Source organism: Rhinatrema bivittatum, chromosome 2 (genome assembly GCF_901001135.1).
Source record: "Rhinatrema bivittatum chromosome 2, aRhiBiv1.1, whole genome shotgun sequence".
Lineage (NCBI taxonomy): Eukaryota > Metazoa > Chordata > Amphibia > Gymnophiona > Rhinatrematidae > Rhinatrema > Rhinatrema bivittatum.
Window position 1 is genome coordinate 375,851,334 of NC_042616.1, and position 21,233 is coordinate 375,872,566.

Consider the following 21,233-nt stretch of genomic DNA (forward strand, 5'->3'; position numbering starts at 1 on the left):
CAGAATATAGTGTGAATAATGTGTGATTAGAAGGTAAAAAAGGTTTTGTAACAATACTGGTTTTGTGAATTGTGTTATACCCTATGAGGTTAACTCAATGAAATCTCTTACCATCTCAAGCATCTGAAAATAATAACCAGGTGATGTAGGTCTCTATAATGTAATTTTACAACTTGGAATCCTGGCAATGTCAGAGGATGCAAAGGTAAGAAACCTTAAGTTCTCACCTGGAACTGGCATGCACATTTTATCCCATCACTGTCTTCTTTGCACATGCCTCCATATTTACATGATGACTCATCACATCTTCGCATATCTGCTTCTCTTAGATTCAGCTCTGCAGATGAATCCAAAAGACATATAGGTTATTATCAGCAGTCAATGACTTGACTTGTGTATGTTCTGTAATGAGGACATAGGGGGCCAGGACTACCCTTGATAAAATGGTGATCTTAAAGAGTTTGGGGTTTAATCATATATTAAATTGCATATACTATAACATCAAATATGCTGTTAATAATGGTACAAGATAAAGATTAAGTTGAGCACAGAGAGAACTGGTACACCATAATTGGTAATCTTAGTGAAGATGGCACTTAATGATGATTATGATGAATGGTAATTTGGAATTGTACCAAGTTTTGATCACATGACACCTATAAATCCAAAAATGTTCTAAAGGCCCAGCTCCTCTCCTTTTCCATGCCTAACTACAAAGCTTTGTAATCATTGAAATAGCCACCAGTGTTAGCATTGGCTAGTGCTCGAACATTCAGCTTCCTAGTTCCCCTGCTTATCCTACCAGACAGACCTAGTTATGTGAGCACCTGAGTTTTGGCTAGGACTTCTAGATATTATTGTACTTGAAACCTGCCTTATAGACCCAACAGCTAGTTAATTATCACTGCATCCTGCCAGACAGAATCCGATGTATGGATGCCTGTGATTCCAGTAGGACTTCTAACCTTTCATATTACTTACTGTCATTCATTCTCACAGCTATAACGCATGCTATAATAATGGCATCACATGGCACAAATGCACATTTCAGGAAGGGCAGGATTAGGGAGGAATTTGGGCAGGAATTAAAAAAAAGAGGGGCAATACTGCTCAGCGCGAACTCAGGTCAGCCAACAAAGCCCTCCTTTCAGTTCCTACAGTAAGGTCTGCTCATTTGAGCGAGGTCAGAGAGCATGCTATATCAATTGTAGGTCCAAGCCTGTGGAAAAGCCTACCACAAGAGTTACGGTTACAACATAATCTGAAAAAAATTCAAAAAAGATTTAAAAACGTGGCTTTTTAAATAGGCATTTGGGACAGACACTTGAGATATCAGCAAAGACTCTTTTCTATTTCCTAACTTGTCTTTATACTATTATAATGTTAATGTTTAGCTTCTAAATTAGTTTTTTTTATGGCAGCCTGAACAGTTTCCACTAATAACCAATGCGTACTTTGTTAATGAAAAGAAAACAATTGTATTGGAAGAAGATAATAAATCTTTGAATTTAACAGATTTGATCAAAACATCTTATTCAGCCCAAATAGAATCGAGAGGTACTTTGTTGGTTAAGTTTGAAAAGTCCCTTGATAGAGATAGGGTCTTAAAAACCTTTATGTTAAAACGAGCCTCTCTCTACTTGGGCCAAAAAATCTGGATATACCCAGATATCTCCAAGGAGACACAGGAGAAAAAGGAAAAGATTTGTTGCTTTGGCCAATATGGCGAGGACACAGGGTATACAAATAATGATGATTCCCATGCAAATGTGTCATGCGGGTTGATGGAGTCAGATACGTTTTTTATGATCCACTTCAGTTAGAGAGATTTTTAGAGGGACGGAGGAACCCCAAGGAGGGAAATAATGCTGTAATCTAAATATTAGTTGGGGAAAATGTATAAAAGTCTACAGTTCTGTTAAATTTTGAGTACTGTTAAATTATAAAAATATTTTGCTCAGTGCTCCCCCTTTTGTTTTGTATCTGGTGACAAGATATGTTTATAATATGTTGTTAATTATTGAATTATTATTATATGGTCTTAATATGTGAATATCTTGTATCACCTAAAAAATATTCAAAGAAATTTTGAATATGTGAAAATTTGAATGATACTTATTATAAGTTGAAAATTCATAAATAAAGAATTAAAAAAAATTAGTTTTTTATAGTAATTTATATTTGAATATTTTATGCTGTATTTTATTTTTCTTATTATTCAAATTTTTTGGATGTTTATTGTAAACCGTAGAGATAGAACTTGTTTCTGTGCATCGGTATATAAAAACTGTATAAATAAAATACATCTTTTTTCCTGGAATTAAGCTGTGCAATATGACCAAAATGGCCGTAATGCAATTCACAATACATTTTTAGAATTGCATTTTGGCCATTTCTGAGAGAGAGTGAGAGAGAGTGAGAGAGAGAGAGAGAGAGAGAGTGAGTGAGAGAGAGAGAGAGTGAGAGAGAGTGAGAGACTCTTTGGGGAGGCATTCACAGCATACAACTATTTATATGCCAATAGGAGGGTCATCTAATAGCTCAAGGTGAGGTGGTGGTTTAGGGTTTAGGGGTCAATTTATCATGCAGACTGACACATACGAACAGCACAGTACACCTCAGTGAAGATTTGACTTCATTTGGAGTGAGGAAAGTCTCACAAAGATGAAATTTTGTACTATATTATTTATTTATTTTATTTATTTAAATTTTTATATACCGGCATTCATGATACAATCACATCATGCCGGTTTACATAAAACAGGGGTGTACAAATAACAAATTGAGTAATCTAATAGTGAGGAGGAAGCAGTTACAAATAACAAGGTACTAGAACTGGGAAAAGAGAAGAAAGGGCGAGGATAACATAGGATGTAGATATTTACATTAGTAATAACATTTTTAGATATTTACATTAGTAATAACATTTAGTAATAACATTTTTACAAGGGGTAGTGGTTGAACTGGCTGAATAGGATTAATCGGTGTCCGGGAATGCTTTTTTGAACAGCCAGGTCTTAAGTCTTTTCCTGAAGATTGGGAGGCTGGGTTCTTGTCTGAGGTCAGGTGGGATGGAGTTCCACAGAAGGGGACCAGCTGTTGAGAAGGCCCGATCTCTTAAAGTGATGTGTTTAGTAGTTTTGGCTGGGGGTACTTGAAGAGATCCTCTGAGTGCATCTCTAGTTGGTCTAGAGGAGTTATAAATTTGGAATGGGACTTGTATGTCGAGTGGGGTGTGTTGATGGATAGTTTTGTGTATTATGGAAAGAGCTTTGTAGAGGATTCTAAAGTGAATAGGCAACCAATGGAGATCTTTTAGGATTGGAGTTATATGGTCCTTCCTCCTGGAGTTTGTCAGTAATCTTGCTGTAGCGTTTTGTAACATCTGAAGGGGTTTAGTGTAGGAGGAAGGTAGGCCCAGAAGGATAGAGTTACAGTAATCAATCTTAGAGAAAATGATAGCTTGAAGAATGGTTCTGAAATCTTGAGTGTGGAAGAGTGGTCTAATTCTTTTCAGAACTTGAAGTTTATGGAAACAGTCTTTGGTGGTTCTGTTGATGGAAGCTTTAAGGTTCATCCGGTTGTCTATTAACACTCCTAGATCTCTCACATGTGTAGTGGTGGGGATAGTTGGAAGATTAGAGATGGAGTTGTTATCTGAGGAGATGAGAAGCAGTTCTGTTTTAGAGGAGTTTAAAACTAGGTTTAGGTTAGCTAGGAGGCGTTTAATTTTGAAGAGACAGTTTTCCCAGTGATTCAATGTTTTCGTGTAGGACTCTTTAATGGGTATCACGATCTGGATGTCGTCGGCGTAAAGGAAATGTTTGAGGTTGAGATTGGAGAGGAGTTGGCAGATTGGTAAGAGATAGATGTTAAAGAGGGTTGGTGACAGGGAGGAGCCCTGAGGGACTCCTATGGAAGCGTCCATTCTTGAGGATTCTTTGTTCTGTATCTTAACCTTGAAGCCTCTGTTGGAAAGAAAAGATTTAAACCATGAGAGTGCAGTGCCTGTGATGCCTATAGAAGCCAGAGTGGAAATGAGAATGGAATGGTTGACCGTATCAAAGGCAGCTGATAGGTCCAGTAGAATGAGGAGGAAGGATTGACTTTTGTCAAGGCCCATTAGTATGAAGTCAGACATGGAGATGAGGAGGGATTCTGTACTCAGTGATTTGCGAAATCCGTATTGTGATGGGAATAGGATTTTGTTTTCTTCAATGTAGTCGGAGAGTTGAGTGTTGACAACTTTTTCTAGAATCTTGGCTATGAATGGGAGATTGGCGATAGGTCGGAAATTGTTGGGGTCTTTGGGGTCCAAGTTGGGTTTCTTAAGTAGAGGTTTGATGGAGGCCAATTTGAGGTCGTCAGGATATAGTCCTTGGGAGAGTGAGCAATTTATGATGTCCGTCAATGATTTTGCAATGGAGTCAGGGATAGCCAGGAGCAGTTTGGTGGGGATGGTATCCAAAGGATGGGAGGACGGTTTCATTCTTTTTAAAAGTGCTTGTATTTCTAAGATAGAAATGGGTTCAAGAGTTTCCAGCGCTTTGTTATTGGTGGATGACTGTTGAAGAGACTGGTAAAAAGTAGGGTCGGTGGGGATAGTAGGCAGTTGTGTTAAAAGGCTGTTGACTTTGTTGTAAAAGTGAAGAGCAAGTTCTTCAGCTTTGGGTTGAGCTAGGTCGTTAGGAATCTCCTGTGGGTTGGTTTTGATGAGATTGGAGACATAGGCGAAGAGGGCTTTTGCGTCGAAAATTAAGTGATGAATCTTGGATGCATAGTAGTCTCTTTTGAATTTAGATGTAGTAGACTTGTACTGGTGGAGGGAGGCTTTGTAGATGGATCGTGAATTGGTGTTAGGGGATTTGCGCCAGTCGCTCTCTTTCTGTCTAAGTCTTTGCTTTAGCTTTCTTAGTTCTTCTGTAAACCATGGTTGCCTTTTGGATGCGTTTGGCAGTGATTTTTTGGTTGCTAATGGACATAACTTGTTGGCTATGGAATCTGTGATGGCGATCCAAGAGTGGAGAGCTGTGTTCGGGTTTGAGAGATCAATGGATGGTAGTTGAGAGGCTAGGTGTGAGCTAAGGTCTTCTGTAGAACAGGATCTTCTGTATGGGAAAGATGGTAAGGGCCCATCATCATCCTAGCTTGATTTTACCCTGTTATTGTTGCGACCGGTCTTCCACAGCTTCGCCCTGCCTACCTCACACTACTTGCGGCTCCTCCCGCTCACCTTGGACTCCTGGCTGCTGCAGCATCTGTTTACAGTCCTCTCCGGCGTCCCTGGACCAACCTTGATGCTGCCTCCCACCATGCTCCTCCAAGATACCTTACGGCGCACACCACTCTCATCTTTATTTCCATGTTGGCGCGAACCTCAGGTGCGTGCCCCTGATAACACGCACTCTGCCCGGATATTTAAGCCTACAGTATTTGCTAGCTCATTGAGTTAGCAACGGAAACTCTACGGATGGGATTCGCTCTCCGTACCGAAGCTGCTCTGCCACTCCAGCATTATCTGGAACTCTTACACCCTTCGGGGTTGCTAACGGGGTACCCACTCCTTGGGGGCCTCTTCTGCTTCTTTCAGGTGCTATCAGGAAACCGGTACACGCCCCTCGAGGGCCCTTGTTCCCTGAGTCGCTGCCTGCATCTTCAAATCTTTATACTTGGAAGACTTCACTAACAGTTTCCATCTGTGAGTACAACTACCATCTATTCCACAGTACTGCTTCACTGGAACCAGGTACTCGCTCCTTGAGGGCCTGCTCTCTGTTCTGGTGCCAGACCTCTCATCTAGTGGAATCTCTGTTACTGCTACATGAGTACAATACAACTGAGTCTCTCTGTTCTAAGGGATCAGGTACTCGCTCCTCGAGGGCCTGCTCTCCCTGTCTCAGAGCTTCTCCTAATTCTACCTGGGACTTTGAATGCTTCTCATTGTGTACTCATAACTCTCAGTCTCTTTCCACTACAGCACAGCCTAGCAGAGGATTCGCTGTTCCAGCGTTCTGTGGGAGACCTGCCCAGCCAGGCTCAACATCCACTATTCACTACTGCCACTTCTGGTGCTTTCTAAAACTGTTTAATAAAAGATTCAAATCTGTGTTTGTGTGGCCAGAGTCTAGCCTGACACTGTGCTCCCTCATGGGACTGCCCCCCGTGGGCGTGGTCAGCCGCCACAGTGTCCAAGGATCCACCCAAACATCAATAATCATAACAGTTATAAAGCTAGGGTGAGAGAACATAGTAGAAATTTCATCTTTGTGAAACTTTCCTCACACAAATGAAGACAAATCTTCACTGAGATGTACTGTGCTGTTTGTCTGTCTCACTCTGAATAATAAACTGGCCCTAAACCCTAAACCACCACCAACACCTCACCTTGAGCTATTAGATGACCCTCCTATTGGCATATAAATACTTAACTATTATGAAAAGCTTGTAGATGGTCTCTCTCTTTCTCTTACACAAAATGTAAAATAGTAACTATCATGGGGTGCAAAAAGTTTACCATGTAAAGCAGTAATTCTAAAATGTCCATAAACACAAGCCTTTTTCTTAGCACATGCATTATCACATTTTGATGAATCTAGGGGTAAGACAGGAAGTCAAAAATGCTTGCCTATACTTATTCATCACTCTGTCTCATCTAAATACTCACTCAATGTCTTGGAGGTCTCAAGTTAATCAGCAAAAAATGCTTGCAGATGAAACTAATCACCTCCAAGATATCTACACCTTTTGAAATTGCACTTTTTGACGCACCTAATTTACAAATCTGTCTAGTATACTGTCCTCCTAGCTCATTGGAACGAAACTGCTCTCTAGTAATAGAATTCTTCATAGCCAACCTAATTGCATATGGACTCACAACATGCAAAACAATTATGGATGCACTAGCAACAACGGGTCTAGAACAAATTGTCGCGGGACCAACTCACAAAGCAGGACACACCCTAGATCTAATTTTTATCAACAAGTAAAACCTGGGATACACACCATTTCAAAACAACTGAAATACCTTGGTCAGACCACTCCCTAATCCAAGCCTCCCTTACAACAATAAAAACTCACCAAAAGCGAAAACAATAACATGGGAAATTACACATACCGCTCCCCCCCCCCTTTGACAGTGAAACACTCCCACAAAATCTACAAGATGAACTCAAGAACATTGACTTTACAAAAGCAGAAACAGCCACAAACTCATGGATCAATATCACCAAAGACATAGCAGATAGAATAAACCCTACCGTCATGAAGTCAATAAAAAACCCAAAACACCAAAATCGATGGTACAACAATAGCATAAGATCAGCCAAATGAGAACTCAGGAAAAAAGAGAGATCCTGGCGCAAGAGCAAAACTGACACACTACTCAATGCCTACCGAACCCACCTAGCAAATTATAAAAAATTAATACATAAATGCAAAAAAATATTTCTATTCGAACAAAATATACAAATATTACCATAACCAAAGAATGCTGTTCAACATCGTACAAACACTCACCAAACCTCCAAATGAACTAAGAACACTCTCCAGCACTAACAACAGCAATGACTTTGTGGATTATTTCACCAATAAAATAAAAAATCTAATAACTCCATCACCAACACACCCACCCAAACACCAAAAGCGCATCAGAAAACTACATCAACATGGACTAGCTTCGACTCTGCATCCTCTCTGGAAATCCAAAATATAATCAAAAAAATGAATCCAGCAAACCATCCCATCGACAGTATCCCCATTCAGACAATTAAATTGATTGTTAACTCAATAAACAAAACAATAACAGACATAGTCAACCTTTCCCTCACAGAAGGAAAATACCCAGAATGCTTAAAATCAGCAATCATTAAACCATTAATAAAAAAGAACAACCTAGATCCAGAGAACATTCAAAACTACCGACCTATATCGAACTTACCGTTCATTGCAAAAATCTTAGAAAAAAATCGTCCAAACACAACTCTCTGATTACCTTGACACAAACAATATTCTTCACCCCTCTCAATTCGGATTCAGGAAAAACTTAAGTACGGAATCTCTCCTGCTCTCACTAAATGACACAGTGCTCAGAGGATTTGACAAAGGACAAAAGTACCTATTAATCCTCCTGGATCTATCAGCTGCATTTGACACAGTCAACCATTCCATACTAATTGACAGATTATCTGAAATAGGAATCATGAGGAACACATTAAAATGGTTCTCTCCCTATCTATCAAATAGAAGCTTCAAAGTAATGTACAACAACAACCTCTCGAAGAAAGTAAATCTCAACACAGGAGTACATAAGAACATCTCATACTGGGTCAGACCAAGGGTCCAACAAGCCCAGCATCCTGTTTCCAACAGTGCCAATCCAGGCAATAAGAACCTGGCAAGTACCCAAAAACTAAGTACTAACTGAGTACCACAAGGATCTGCCCTATCAGCCACACTCTTCAACATATACCTTCTATCAATCTGTCATACACTAGAACGCCTTGGACTGACCCATTTCCTTTATGCGGACGATATACAAATACTGGTCCTTATACAGAATACTCTGGAAGATACATATGATAGTACTGCTATCTACCTTGCAGAATAAAAAAGCAATTAAATGACCTGAAACTAATAATAAACATTGATAAAACTGAACTAATCATCCTAGACAAAAACAACAACAGCTCCCTCATGAAGCCACTCATAACAGATAACCCAAAAACTGTAATCTCACCTGTCACCAATACACGTAATCTGGGAATCATCATTGACAAGGAACTTTCATTCAAAACCCACATAATCAACAAGATTAAAGATGGATACCACAAATTACTGACACTCAGATGTCTTAAACCATTCCTCACACAGGATGACTTCAGAACAGTTCTCCAACTACTCATCTTCTCTAACAGATTACTGCAAAGCCCTACTACTTGGACTACCTCTCACTACCATACGTCCTCTGCAAATCCTACAGAACACAGCAGCCAGAATTCTGACTGGTTCAAAAAAACATGAACACATCACACCAATACTAATCTCGCTACACTGGCTCCACATAAAATACCAAATAGAATACAAAGTTCTTTCAACCATGCATAAAATAATCATAGGACAACAAAGCAACTGGCTAAGCAAACACATAGTAACACACAATCCAAGATGGAATTTACGATCTAGGAATAAAGGCCTCCTTAAGCTACCTCACACAAGAATCACACGACTAAACACAACACGTGAGAGAGTCATACCCATCGCCTGCCCCAAACTATGGAATGTTTTACCAATTGGAATAAGAACTCAACCAAACATAAAAAATGTTCAAAAAAGACTTAAAAACCTGGCTGTTCATGAGAGCCTACTCAAACTCACTCAATCAGCCAGCAGACATATCAAACACGCAACCCAACAACATAAAAAAGATATATCCCCAGCTAAGTAATATGAATATATAGGAAATACTTTGGCAATAAGAAAAACTTACAGTATATAACAGCGTGTAGGAAATATCTTTGCACTAGGATATAACTTGCAGTATGTAACACTTTGCAGTATGTGTCACTTTACAGTATGTAATAACTTGATGCGCAAGAATATAGCAGATGCTACTAACCTACACCACATGATATGACTATGTGACGATAATGTTACAATTTGTTGCATGTTACAATGTTACAATTTGTTGCATGTTTCTGTAAACCGTTCTGATGGCAAAACTGAATGATGGTATACAAACACATTAAATAAATAAATTTAGCCTGGTTCATAGAATATAATGAGAACAGAAACAGCAGGAAGAAAAAGGCATTTTACAATACAAAACAAAAAAACAACAATCTCCTAGCAAGCTACTAAGTTCTTGGTATGCAAGGTTAGAATGCACCAAAACATTAGAAATCATCATTTCCCTTTGATGCAGTTTTTTTCTCCTTTTGGAAGGACAGTTATCCCATCTATTCAGATACAGCATTAAAAATACACCAGGCAGCATATACCTTTCCTTACAGAAATAATAAGAAACTTAACTCCTGTACTGCTTTCAAGGCACCTCAAGTTACAAAAAAATAGTGAATACATCAATACAGGACAGCAAGGGTAATAGAAGGAGAAAATGGTGCCTTGCCTGCCAGGGAAGAGGTATGGGGGAGTGTTAGGAAGGCAGTTGCTCCAGGTCCCACACATGGAGTGGGCCCCATGGCCATCAGCAGTATTGCAGTGCCTTTAAAAACAGCTTAATCAGAGACTGGAGTACAGAGACTGTGGAAGAGCAAAGAAAAGGGTCAGCAGGGTCGCCTAGGTCAGTGACCTTGATCACTAGTGCATCCTTTTTTTCCTTCTTCCCTGCATTTAAAATGACTGACCTGGCTGCAGAAATGTGAAGCAGCTCTTATGAGCATGCTTTGGTGTACAGCTTTGCTCGGCCTCCCGTAGCCAAGCTCATTAGTTCACTTACAGCAAGAGGCAGAGCAATACTATGGGCTATAGCATGCTCAGAAGAACTGTTCCTCTCTACTGCATCCCTGATGCTGGTTTTAAATGCAGGGAGGTAGGAGAAGAAGGAAGTACTAAAGGTTGAGATGGCCGATATAGAGCTCACTGTTGGCAAACGCCCTTTTCCACACTGTTGCCCAGTCTCTGCACTACCAGACCAATGCTGTTTATAAATGCATGGCGATGGTGCATCCCCAAGGCCCAATTCTGTTTCTAAAGGACCCAGGATTGGAGGTGAAGGGAGATAGTGGGAAAGTGAGGTTGAGGATGTGGGACCTGGAGGTTCAGGGGGAAGAGGGACTGAAGGAGGAGTGGGGAGTATAGGAATTTAGGGTTTGAGTGAGAGAATGGGGGGACAGTAGGGACTTAGAGATTGATTGAGGTTTGGGGGCAAGGGAAACTGGGCAATTAGGTGGGAGTTGGTTAGTTGGGCTGGGAAATAAGTATAACAGAAAGGAGGCAGAAGGGTGGGGAGGAGTGAAGAGGTGATGTTGAGAGAGCTGGGGTGAAGCAGTGGAAAAGAACAAGTGGTGCTTGAGAGGTGAGGGAGACAGTGGAAAGGAATGGGTCTGAAAGGGGGTGAGAGAGAATGGAATTAGAGCTAGGGAGATAGTGAAAAGGGAGTAATGGGAGGCTGGGTAAGAGGTAAGATACAGAGGTAAAGGTCTGGAGATTAGGTAGGGAATGAGTGACAGGGAAGGAACTAGGGTGGGTAAGGGGATGAGAATCAGGAAAGTAGATGAGGACCGAGGATGGGGTTAGTGCAAAGGGCTGGAAATGGGGAATGGGGGGGGGGGGGGGGGGGGGAATAAAGTGATGGTAGAATAAAAGGCCAAGTACAATGGGAAAGGGTATTAACTCAGAATGACAGATTGTATTCACCCCAGAGCTCTGAAGGAACTAAAACATGAAATTGCAAAATGCAAACTTGTTTCTGGTGATTTGCAACCCATCATTTAAAACATCCTCGATACCTGAAGATTGAAGGGTGGCCAATGTGAATACAATTTTTAAAAAAGGTCTCTGGGTTGATCCGGGGGACTATATACCAGTGAGCTTGACATTGGTACCAGGCAAAATGTTTGATGCTATTCTTAAAAAAAATAACTGATAACATAGATACACATGGTTTAATGGGGGAGAGTCAACGTGGCTTTTGCAAAAGGAAGTCTTGCTGTACCAATTTACTAGATTTTTCGGGGTTTGTAAATAAACGTGCAGATAAAAGTCAGCTGGTTGATGTAGCATATTTGGATTTTAAGAAATCATTTGACAAAGCCCTTCATGAGAGACTCCTCAGGAAATTAGAAGATCATGGGATTGGAGGCAGTATCCTATTGTGGATTGGTAACTTGATAAAAGACTGGAAACAGAGGGTAGGACTAAATGGTCAGTTTTCTGAATGGAGAAAGCTCTTTCATGGAGTGCCTCAGGGGTCTGTATTGGGACATGTACTATTCAGTATATTCAGAAAGGAACGACAAGTGAGGTGACCAGATTTTCAGATGACACAAAATTGGTTTTTATAGGGATGTGAATCGTTTTTTGACGATTTAAAACAATCGTCAGATATATTTTAAATCGTCAAAAATCGTTAGAGCCGCGATACAATAACAATTCCCCCGATTTATCGTCAAAAAATCGTAAATCGGGGGAGGGGGAAGGGCAGGAAAACCGGCACCCTAAAACCCACCCCGACCCTTTAAAATAAATCCCCCACCCTCCCGAAGCCCCCCAAAATGTTTTAAATTACCTGGGGTCCAGTGGGGGGGGGGTCCCGGCACGATCTCCCGCTCTCGGGCCATATTGCCAATATTCAAAATGGCGCCGGCGCTACTTTTGCCCTCACTATGTCGACATAGTGAGGGCAAAATGGCGCCGGCACCATTTTGAATATTGGCAATACGGCCGGCGCTACTTTTGCCCTCACTATGTCGACATAGTGAGGGCAAAAGTAGCGCCGGCACCATTTTGAATATTGGCAATACGGCCCGCATGCAGGAGGTCGCTCCCGGACCCCCGCTGGACTTTTGGCAAGTCTTGTGGGGGTCAGGAGGCCCCCCCAAGCTGGCCAAAAGTCCCTGGGGGTCCAGCGGGGGTCTGGGAGCGATCTCCTGCACTCGTGACGTCGGGTGACAGGCACCAAAATGGTGCCAGCGCTACCTTTGCCCTGTCATATGGTAAGGGCAAAGGGCCACCGGCGCCATTTCTTTTATCGCAGCCGTGGCCCGAGAGCGGGAGATCGCGCTGGGACCCCCCACTGGACCCCAGGTAATTTAAAACATCTTGGGGGGCTTCGGGAGGGTGGGGGATTTATTTTAAAGGGTCGGGGTGGGGTTTAGGGTGCCAGTTTTCCCGCCCTCCCCCGATTTATGATTTTTTACGATTTAAAAAAAACAAAAACCATGACGATCAGATTTCCCTCCCCCCACCCCAGCCAAAATTGATCGTTAAGACGATCGATCACCCGATTCACATCCCTAGTTTTTAGTCATTAAAATGGCAGTGGATTGTGAAGAACTGCCGAAGGACCTTGTGAGACCAGGAGAAAGGGATTCTAAATGGCAGATGCAATTTAATTTTATGTGCAAGATAATACACATAGGGAAAATAATCCCAACTACAAGTACACAATGCTGGGTTCTGTGTTAGGAGTTCCCACCCAGGAAAAGGACCTGGGAAACCTTGTGAACAATACCTTGAAATCTTCGAGTCAGTGTGCAGAAGTGGTCAAAAAGGCTTATTAAATGTTAGGAATTATGTGGAAAGGAACAGAGAACAAAACAAAGGATATCATAAGGCCTTTGTACAGATTCATGGTATACCGTACCTTAATAATTATACAGATCTGGTCGCCCCCATCTCAAAAAAACATAGCGAACATAGAAAAATTTCAGAGATGGGTGACAAAGGGAATGGAGCTTGGAAAAGAGGTGAATGAGATGGAATATGATTAAAATTTATATAATCATGAGTAGGGTGGAGTGGTCAAATAGGGAATGGTTCTTTATTCTTTCACACACTAGGACTATGGGACACTCCATGAAACTACCACCAGCAGATTTAAAACAAATTGTCATTCAGTACATAATCAAGCTATGGAATCTGTTGCCAGAGGACATGGTCAAAGCAACTAACATAGGGGGTCATTTACTAAGCATTTTTTCCATAGACACAAAATGGGAGAAAACCTTAGTAAATGACCCCCATAGTGGGGTTTAAAAGAGTAGTGGAGAAGTTCCTGCAGGAAAAGTCCATAGACAGTTATTAGCCAGGTAGATTTGGGAAAGCCAGCACTTTTTCCTGGGACTGAGATAGAAGAAATAGATCAACTATTAGGGACCTGCCGGGTATTTGTGACTGGGTGTCTAGGGGGGGGGGGGGGGATGGAAGCCTGCATGTGAGAGACAGCATGTGAGAGTGAGAGAATGTGGCAGCGTGCATATGAGAGTAAGAGCCTTCTGTGTACATATATATATGTGAGTGGGAACCTACTTGTGAGAGCCTATGTGTCTATGTCTGTGTTTGTGGGAATTGGAAAATACGTGTAAGCGCATGTAATTGCGAGAGCCTGTGTGTGTGTATGTGTGTCTGGAAGTGGGAGCCTATATGTGAATGAGAGCATGTAAGAGTGAGAGTGTGCATGTGTGTGTGGGAATGGGAACATGCATGTGAGATATAACATGTGAGAGCAAGAGCCTTCATGTGAGATAGAGCACATGAAAGATAAGGTCATTGCAGAAAGACTAAATTAATTCTTTGCTTCCGTGTTAACTAATGAGGCTGTTGGGGAGATACCAGTTCCGAAGATGGTTTTCAGGGGTGATGAGTCAGACGAACTGAATGAAATCACTGTGAACCTGGAAGATGTAGTAGGCCAGATTGACAAACTAAAAGTAGCAAATCACCTGGACCGGATGGCATGCATCCTAGGGTACTAAAGGAACTCAAAAATGAAATTTCTGATTTATTAGTTAAAATTTGTAACCTATCATTAAAATCATCCATTGTACCTGAAGACTGGATGATGGCCAATGTAACCCCAATATTTAAAAAAGGTTCCAGGGGCGATCCAGGTAACTATAGACCAGTGAGCATGACTTCAGTGCCGGGAAAAATAGTGGAAATTATTCTCAAGATCAAAATCATAGAGCATATAGAAAGACATGGTTTAATGGAACCCAGTCAACATGGATTTACCTAAGGGAAGTCTTGCCTAACAAATCTGCTTCATTTTTTGAAGGGGTTAATAAACATGTAGATAAAGGTGAACTGGTAGATGTAGTGTATTTGGATTTTCAGAAGGCTTTTGACAAAGTCCCTCATGAGAGGCTTCTAAGAAAATTAAAAAGTCAGGGTATAGGAGGCGATGTCCTTTCGTGGATTACAATCTGGTTAAAAGACAGGAAACAGAGAGTAGGATTAAATGGACAATTTTCTCAGTGGAAAAGGGTAAACAGTGGCGTGCCTCAGGGATCTGTACTTGGACCGGTGCTTTTCAATATATATATATATATATATATATATATATATATATATATATATATATATATATATATATATCTAAATGATCTGGAAAGGAATACGACGAGTGAGGTTATCAAATTTGCGGGTGATACAAAATTATTCAGGGTAGTTAAATCACAAGCGGACTGTGATACATTACAGGAGGACCTTGCAAGACTGGAAGATTGGGCATCTAAATGGCAGATGAAATTTAATGTGGACAAGTGCAAGGTGTTGCATATAGGGAAAAATAACCTTTGCTGTAGTTACAAGATGTTAGGTTCCATATTAGGAGCTACCACCCAGGAAAAAGATCTAGGCATCATAGCGGATAATACTTTAAAATCGTCGGCTCAGTGTGCTGCAGCAGTCAAAAAAGCAAACAGAATGTTAGGAATTATTAGGAAGGGAATGGTTAATAGAACGGAAAATGTCATAATGCCTCTATATCGCTCCATGGTGAGACCACACCTTGAATACTGTGTACAATTCTGGTCGCTGCATCTCAAAAAAGATATAGTTGCAATGGAGAAGGTACAGAGAAGGGCAACCAAAATGATAAAGGGGATGGAACAGCTCCCCTATGAGGAAAGGTTGAAAAGGTTAGGGTTGTTCAGCTTGGAGAAGAGACGGCTGAGGGGGGATATGATAGAGGTCTTTAAGATCATGAGATGTCTTGAACGAGTAGATGTGAATTGGTTATTTACACTTTCGAATAATAGAAGGACTAGGGGGCATTCCATGAAGTTAGCAAGTAGCACATTTAAGACTAATCGGAGAAAATTATTTTTCACTCAACATACAATAAAGCTCTGGAATTTGTTGCCAGAGGATGTGGTTAGTGCAGTTAGTGTAGCTGGGTTCAAAACGTTCTTGGAGGAGAAGTCCATTAACGGCTATTAATCATGTTTACTTAGGGAATAGCCACTGCTATTAATTGCATCAGTAGCATGGAATCTTCTAAGTGTTTGGGTAATTGCCAGGTTCTTGTAGCCTGGTTTGGCCTCAGTTGGAAACAGGATGCTGGGCTAGTTGGACCCTTGGACTGACCCAGCATGGCAATTTCTTATGTTCTTATGTGGATGTGAGAGAGAGCATGCAAAAGTGGGATCCTGTGTGAGAGAAAGCTTATATGTGAGAGCATGCATGTGTACGGAGGATGGAAAGTAGACAGGAGGAGAGAGAAAAACAGAAAGAATAAAAGATCATGAAAAAGGAATAAGAAAGACAGACTTGAGGAAAAAAATACTGGGACCAACTGATTAGAAAAATAAGATCAGACAACAAAGGTTAAAAAAAAAAAAGATTTTGTCTTTCAGCAATTGGAATATTCCATCTTTGGGAATGTGCATTTCTTATATATTTGATTTTGTTTTTTCTTCAGTATTCCAGAGTTCACAGAGTCTGGTTTTGCCTACATATTTCTGTTTCTAATTTATAGTCCCTTATTCTGTATTAGGTAAAAGTCTGTCTGTGATATGCATATGTGACCGAGGTACAGTATATTGACTAGCATGTAGTTTCTCTGTAGGGATTTGTAGCAGTGCTGTTATGAACTGCTGCCAGAGGGTCCCCCAGTGAGCAGACTCACTCACCGTTTCTGCCTTTGAGCTGACGTGGCAGGACGCCGCCGTCGGCCTTCCCATGCGGCTGGAGCCGCGGTCTGCGCATTCTCCTGCGGCCCGGAGGCTGCCCATCGGGCCTCCTTCCATCGGGGCCGGAACCGCAGACTTTCTGGCCCTCTTGGCGCGGCTGGGAACGCCGCTGACGTCATCTTCATCTTCGCGGCGCTAAGGCCGCATCCCCGGGCTGGATTGGTGGCAGGAGCCGCCCCCGGGGTCTCCTGCAGAGGCTGGAGCCGCTGCCGACGTTGGAGCCTGCGTCCAGGCTCAGCCCTGCTTCTCTTACGCTGTACGTCGGTGCAGGCCGCTGTCCGCAGTCCTGCACAGTTCTCCTGCTTCCTCTAGCATGCGGCCGCGCCTCTCTTCCACATTTAAAGGGCCAGGCACAGGAAGTGTGTTGGCCCCACCTTTGGACTAATTTTCTGTACCAGCCCTATAAAGGCTGCTTCGTCAGTCTGTTCCTTGCCTTGCATCAGCGTGACTTCCCTCTGGAGTCTACTGCCTGCCAGAGCTTGTAAGGTCTTCTGTTCTTCGTGGAGCTCCTCGTCTCGTCTGCCTTCTACCACGTTGTCATGTCTTGGTGTTCCGCCTGAGGTCCCAGTCCATGTTTTATGTTTCGTCATGATAGTCTTCCTCCACGTCCTGATGTGTCTTCCTGCCAGGATGTTCTTCCCTGCGTCTTCGTCTGGTGCTCCTGAGCCTTCTGTTCTGTAAGCCGGTGTTCTCGGAAGGTGTATGCCCAAGAATGAGGCGGCTTGCAGGTGGGAAGTGTCCCTGCGCTCCGGAGCCTCCGTTCCCGCCAGCCTTAGGGGGAGCTTCGGGTGACACTGGCTTCGTCATTGGAGTCCTTCTTTGCCTGGACCTTTCCTGCACTGTCCCGTTCTCCTCGTGGTCCGTGACCAGCCTGCAAGGGCTCTGTAGGGCGCACAGTGGGACAGGGTGGTCCGCGACTCAGTCCCGCGGATGGCCTGAGTAGGGCACCCTGAGAGACAGTTCCAATGTCCATGCCTTGTGTTTTGCCTGTTTGGATGTCAAGTTCCTCGTCATGCCCGTGATGCCGTCGCATCAGCCAAGTGTCTCCATCATGGATGCCGTCGCATCAACCCAGTGTCTTTGTCAAGGATATCGATGCATCAACCCAGTTGTTGTCAAGTGCCTCACTAGGATGCCGTCGCATCAACTAAGTGTTTTGTCAGCGATGCCGTCGCATCGACCATAGTCCTGTCTACGTGTTACACAAACACTCTGCCCTCAACCTCAGGCCAGGCCTGCAGCTCCATGCTGCTCGCAGCAGATCTGAAAGGGCTCAGAATGGTCGGAGGACCATTCAACTTCCAACATCCTTGGATGTTGGCCTTGGGAGCTTGCAGGCCTGGCAGAGGGTCAGCCCGTCAGCTTGCGGAGCCACCGTCAACCCTCGGCTCGGCCCTGAAGGTTTGGGCCCGGGCCCCAAGGGCACACTAAACCACCAGTAGTGAAACAGAGTGTAACAAGTTTGACTTGTTCTGTTTTCCCAATAGGTGGTGTATCAGTGTTCTACAGCCTGGTGTCTCATACACAGGCTTTCATAGGCAGCAGGGCAGGAGAGAGACCCTGTGTGTCTGAGAATGACAGGGAGTGTGTGTGAGAGCATTGGCATGTATATGAGAGGAAATATGTGAAAGAATGAATGTGTTAGTATGTGTCTGTGAATGAGAGAGAGAAGTGATAGTTTATGTGGCCCTATCTCCCCCTATCTATGACAATTTCAGGGTGATTGGAAATCAAAAGGTCCTAAGTATGGAGAGCATGAAATTTTTTAATCATTATTTTTAATTATTGGTTATAATTTGATGTTTCTATTGGTTTGAAATATTTTATTGGGGTTTTTTTTTAAATAGAAAATGTATTAATTATTGGATGTTTTATTCATTAGATGTTTTGAAATATTTTATTGATGTTTAGGAAATATTAGAACAAGTTTTTTAAAATTGTTGGATGTTTGTCGGCTGTGTTGACATTTATTCTTTTTATTAGCATGATTTTAATTTTATGAATGAAGTTTTAAATCTCTTGATTTTATTGCTTGATATTTTGCGAGAAATAGTAAGCTGTCAGGCTTCTAGTTTCCAGTACAGTTTTTAGTGGCACATTTCTATTTTGTATTTGGTGAGTGTCTGTATTTCAAAGGTCCAGTTCTTGTGTAACTTGAATTCTTGCTATGAAAATTATGGTCCTCTCTTCCTCATTTCTATTTTAAACAGAGGTTTGCTCTTTATCAATTTCTTTTGCATGCACAAAAATGTTTTTGAATATTCTTGAAGAAAATATTTTTTTCATTCACAGATTTTATTGTAACTGATGTTAGTAGATTAGGCAATTATTTTAAGGGATGTTCTAACTAATTTTCCCTCTAAGGATTGGGATGCTGAGAGCATAAAATTGATAGGCTTTTTGCATCAAAGAAAGTAGTGTTCACAAAGTAATGTAGGAGAGTGGACTGTGTTCTAGGGCAACTGACAGCAGCAAATTTTCTGGTGTATCACCAACTTCAGCAGTCACCCTACACCCCTGGTAAGGTTAGATAATGATTGTTCTCAATGGCAGTTACAATTTACTAGAGTCCCTCAAGTTCAGCCTTGTCAGCCACCCCTTTTAATCTATATATTGCACCAGTGTAAAATCCTGGCTGACATTTGTGCAGGTTATAGAATATTTACAGATGACATCCAATTTTATATTGAAATACAAACAAACTGTAGTAAGAACCATGAACCTTTGAACAACTGCATGTCTAGAATTTAAAATGGGCTATTTCTTAATAAGCTAGATTTCAATATAATTAAAATTGAGAATTTTGTTAATTCAGTGGTGTAGTCCCCTCAGTCACTAGGGCCATATTCATTAAGGCCCTTTTCACATTTTGTGTCTATAGAAAAATCCCTTCGTGAATCAGGTACTAAGAATGGAGATAATGAAATAGCAACTGCTTTCTTCCTGAAAACAGATTTTCAGGACCTAGCGTGTACAAATACCAGAAGTTATGTGTGTGGCCAGGATGTGCGCATTAGGCCCTGTCTCAGGGAAGCATGTTGCACGCAGGTATTGTATTTTATAACTTGCACGTGGCAACACGCATATATTATAAAATCAGCACGTCCCTGTTCACATGCCAGGAGCACATGGATGCATGTGCTAGTCTTTTAACATCTACTTCTAAGTATATGGATGGATAGTAATTTGTTTTTACGAACCATATTAAAATGAAGCCTAAAAACTACTAAGTATGATAATTTTAGATCAGTGGGTCAAGCAATTATTTTACCACTAATAGAGTACTGCAATGCTATATGGGGTAGATTTTCAAAGGGTTACGTGCGTAACCCTGAAAACCTTCTCCTGCGTGCACAGAGCCTATTTTGCATAGGCTCAGCGGCACGAGCAAGCCCCAGGATGCGTGTATGTTCAGGGGCTTTGAAAAAGGGGCGGGAAGGGGGTGTGGTCCCGGTCCGGGGGCGGTACCGAGGCCTCCGGCACAGCGGCTGTGCCAGGGGATGGTGTGCCGGCAGCTGGCCGGTGCTTGCAAGATACACCTGCCACAGACAGGTGTAAAAAGTGAAACAAGGTGGGGGGGGATTTAGGGCTGGGGAGTGGAAGAAAAGTTCCCTCCGAGACCGCTCCAATTTTGGAGCGGCCTTGGAGGGAACGGGGAAACCATCGGGGCTCCCCTAGGGCTTGGTGCGCGCAAGGTACACTAGTGTGCACCCCCTTGTGCGCTGACCCTGGATTTAATAACATGCGTGCGGCAGCGCGCGCATGTTATAAAATTGGGTGCACGCCGGGTAGCGCGCACAAATGTACCCTGCGCGCGCTTCTTTAAAAATCTACCCCTATATATATTGGTCTTCCAGAAATAACATTGAAGGCAATACAGCTAATGTTAAAGTCAATTGCATGGTTAATCTCTTGGAAATCACAACATGATCATATATCACCGAATTTATATAAGTTGCACTTGCTATCCTTTCAGTCGTGTGTGCAATATAAGGAAGCATTTTTGGTGCATTCTTTTCTAAAATTGAATTCCTTTCCATGAGTGAAGTCAATGTTGAAATCTTACATTCCATAGAGGTAAATGAGATCTTCCCAGCATTCTTTGCGTAACGTTCCATCATTGGCAAAAATGTTCCTTTTCTGTTGCTGCGTCAGTCATTTGGAACAAATTGCCTGACAGCTTGTGTTTGATGGATTGCAGTAAGATTTTCAAGATAGTGCTCAAGACCTATTTATCTAAGAAGGTTTTGTCCTTTAATCATATTTTGAGGTGAGCCAATTTCATTTTTATATTTTATTGTTCTATCAACTATGTTGATCTGTCTTAGGAAAGATGTTTGATTATTGCTGCTATTTAGGGATTTAATTTTATGTTACTTAATTTTAGTTTATATGATGAGTGTATATATGCCAACTGTGAGTCAGATTTAATAACGTATGTTTTAATATTGAAATCGCTCAAAGCCTTGGCAGTTAGCAATTAATAAATACAAAAAAATTAAATTAAATCCCTCCAGAAGTTCCTTAAAATTTACAAAATATAACAGATCTGAAGGAATCCAGACCCCGGGTATCCATCAT

At 41.9% G+C, this 21,233-nt stretch overlaps 1 protein-coding gene across 3 annotated transcripts in view; it reads right to left on the reverse strand.

Moving 5' to 3' along the window:
* Window positions 1-21,233, reverse strand: part of TMEFF1 (transmembrane protein with EGF like and two follistatin like domains 1) — a 610,729-nt gene that overhangs the window by 397,816 nt on the left and 191,680 nt on the right. For all 3 annotated transcript variants that reach the window (XM_029589975.1, XM_029589972.1, XM_029589974.1), the window contains exon 2: window positions 228-337. In XM_029589975.1, the coding sequence (XP_029445835.1) occupies window positions 228-337 (110 nt within the window). The remainder of the gene's footprint in view (window positions 1-227; window positions 338-21,233) is intronic.